Source organism: Nicotiana attenuata, chromosome 2 (genome assembly GCF_001879085.1).
Source record: "Nicotiana attenuata strain UT chromosome 2, NIATTr2, whole genome shotgun sequence".
In the NCBI taxonomy this organism is placed as follows: Eukaryota; Viridiplantae; Streptophyta; class Magnoliopsida; order Solanales; family Solanaceae; genus Nicotiana; species Nicotiana attenuata.
The window spans coordinates 30,872,132-30,874,565 of record NC_031990.1 but is presented as its reverse complement, the minus strand read 5'-3'; the positions used below and the strand labels follow the sequence as shown (position 1 = coordinate 30,874,565).

Below are 2,434 nucleotides of genomic sequence, written 5' to 3'. Positions count from 1 at the left end.
GTAAAGATACCACTGAATATTTTAGTAAAGATACCACTAAAAAGGAAAGAATGGATTGAATCTTTGAAGATTGCTCTATTTTTAGGGTATTTTTCGGTTGAGAATCTTTTCTATAACTGGAAATATAAGTTTTGTGTGTTATAATTGAGTTTGTTGAGTTATATTAGGAGTCTATCGCGTTAATTGATTCACTTACCGTTTTAAACAGCTGAAGACCTTTTTTTGTTCCGCAAATTCCGTTACTGTATTCACGAATGCTGCTCGCGAATACAGTCGAATACATTCTCTGCTTAGCTGGACTCCCCTGTTTTCCGCCGAGTTTTGCTACTGTATTCATGAATACAGTAGCAAAAATACATCGAATACAGTCTATAACAACTGAATACATAACTATAGAAATTAATTTAGTAAATAATAGTTATATCAAGCTAATAATCACTAAAACATAGTGGTTTCTCAAAATTTAATTTCTCATAAATTTACAAGGCAATAGTAGTACTAACATACTACTTGTTTATGTTTGAGGCACAACCTATGATCTCAATTACTTTCTATATGTTTTATTATTGTTGAGAATTGCCACAAATTACCTCTCCAGAATGCTCAAGAGTTAACTATCTAAACTCTAAGTAAAAACCAATCTAACTTGGGAAATTAATGTAAAAAAGAGATAGGACATGTAAAATTTAATAGTCGCATAATAAGGCAATATAAGTTGCATATTTACTTTTTATGATTAGAATATTATAGATAAATTTGTCTAAGGTAGGATAAAAACTTGTTATCTGATAATAATATTTTATAGAAACCTAATCGATGATTCTCGATAAGCAAAATAAATCAACTAATCTAGCATAAATTTAAAATACCAGACTAAGGTTGCTTCTTCCATGTTTTTGCCCCATTTCTACAGCCTGCAGCTATACTCCTTCATCGCAATAGTCTTCTCAAGAGTCCCTAAGACAGTGCTACCATATATTTTAACCACTGACATGATGACACGATTATAATCCAAAACATTACAACTGAGGCAGATAATTTGAGCAAAACTGATAATCATCATAATTAAGCAAAGGTGAATCGGATGAATTAAAGAATGTTACAAAATGTTTATGTTCATCTAATTTTTGGCTTCTTTTTTCTCCTACAATGAGATGATATTTAAATTATTTAAATCAGTTTGATAAATTCCTGGAAATCGATTCTCCCATCTCCATTTTCATCGAAAGCCATGATCATCTTCTTGCAATTTTCCAAGTTTGCAGATTTCTTTAATCCCAAAGCGCACAAAACTCTCTGCAAATCCCATTCGTCAATAAATCCATCTTTGTTCTCATCAAATATATCAAAAGCTTCTTTAATATCTTGATCTTTAGCTTCTAATTCCTCTCCAAATAGTTCAAAAATATCACTAGAATCCAACCTCTCCTGAATCTTTACACCTTCAGGATGGACAAAAATTCCCAAATTAGCCATAACCAACTCTACCTCTTCCCTGCATAGGCTTCCATCAACTACTTCCTCACTAAAAGATGTCAGCTTTTGGTAGGTTTTTTCCTTTTCACCATTAACTTTGGATTTAGCAAAAGACAAAAAACTGAAAAATCTTCTAGCGCAATCAAAGATTATATACAGAAAGAAGAAACCCACTAAGCCATGAATTAGCAAAGGCATAGGAATTGTAGTTACAGGGAACTTCTTGATTGGAAAACGATTCAAATAACTAGGAGCTGCCATTTTTGTTGTATGTTAATTGAAACTTCTTGATGTTATGGTGAAAGGGGGTGATATTCTTGCATGCAGATAGAAAATATGAGGAAAAGAGAGATTGTTGTTTTGGTGTTGATGAGAATGGCTGAAGGTACAAGGGAAATATATATACAAAGAGGAAATTAAACGAAGGAGGTTGAAATTTCAAGAGGAGGAAGGTGCTTAGTGGGTGCAGTTTATGAGATTTGGTCTTCAATTCCACCCAATGGAAATGTCAAAGAAGTTTCATAATTTCTTACTGGGAAGAGTCATTTGCCTCTTTGTTGGAAATATGGTGGGGCAGGCTGGCCGTTTTTTTATAGAAATTCTTTTGTCAGTTTGTGGTTGCTTTTGAACCAACTAAGCCTCTTTCAGTTGACCATTATAAGAAGGAAGGTACCATGGAATTTCCTCATTGATTTTGGTAGTATACTTAGTTGGAAAATCACAATAATCGTTCAAGCTTAGGCGTGTTAATACTCATTATTTTAAAAGTGGAAAAGGGCCAAATATACCTATGTACTTTCGGAAAAAGGTTATCACTGGTTATACTTTGAATCCAAATATATCCCTGTTGTTATACTTTGGGTCCAAATATATTCCTGCATTTAAACGGAGGAACACGTGTTGTCGTCCAGTTGGCAATTTTAAATATCTCCTGATTAATTAAAAGGACTAGTACACA

The 2,434-nt window shown here is 33.1% G+C and overlaps 1 protein-coding gene across 1 annotated transcript; it reads right to left on the bottom strand.

Annotated features, from left to right (window-relative positions):
• On the bottom strand, window positions 821–1,960 carry LOC109206409 (probable calcium-binding protein CML45). Its single transcript, XM_019369231.1, has one exon. It carries the CDS (start codon window positions 1,735–1,737, stop codon window positions 1,171–1,173), a length of 567 nt encoding a protein of 188 aa, XP_019224776.1. The 5' UTR covers window positions 1,738–1,960; the 3' UTR covers window positions 821–1,170.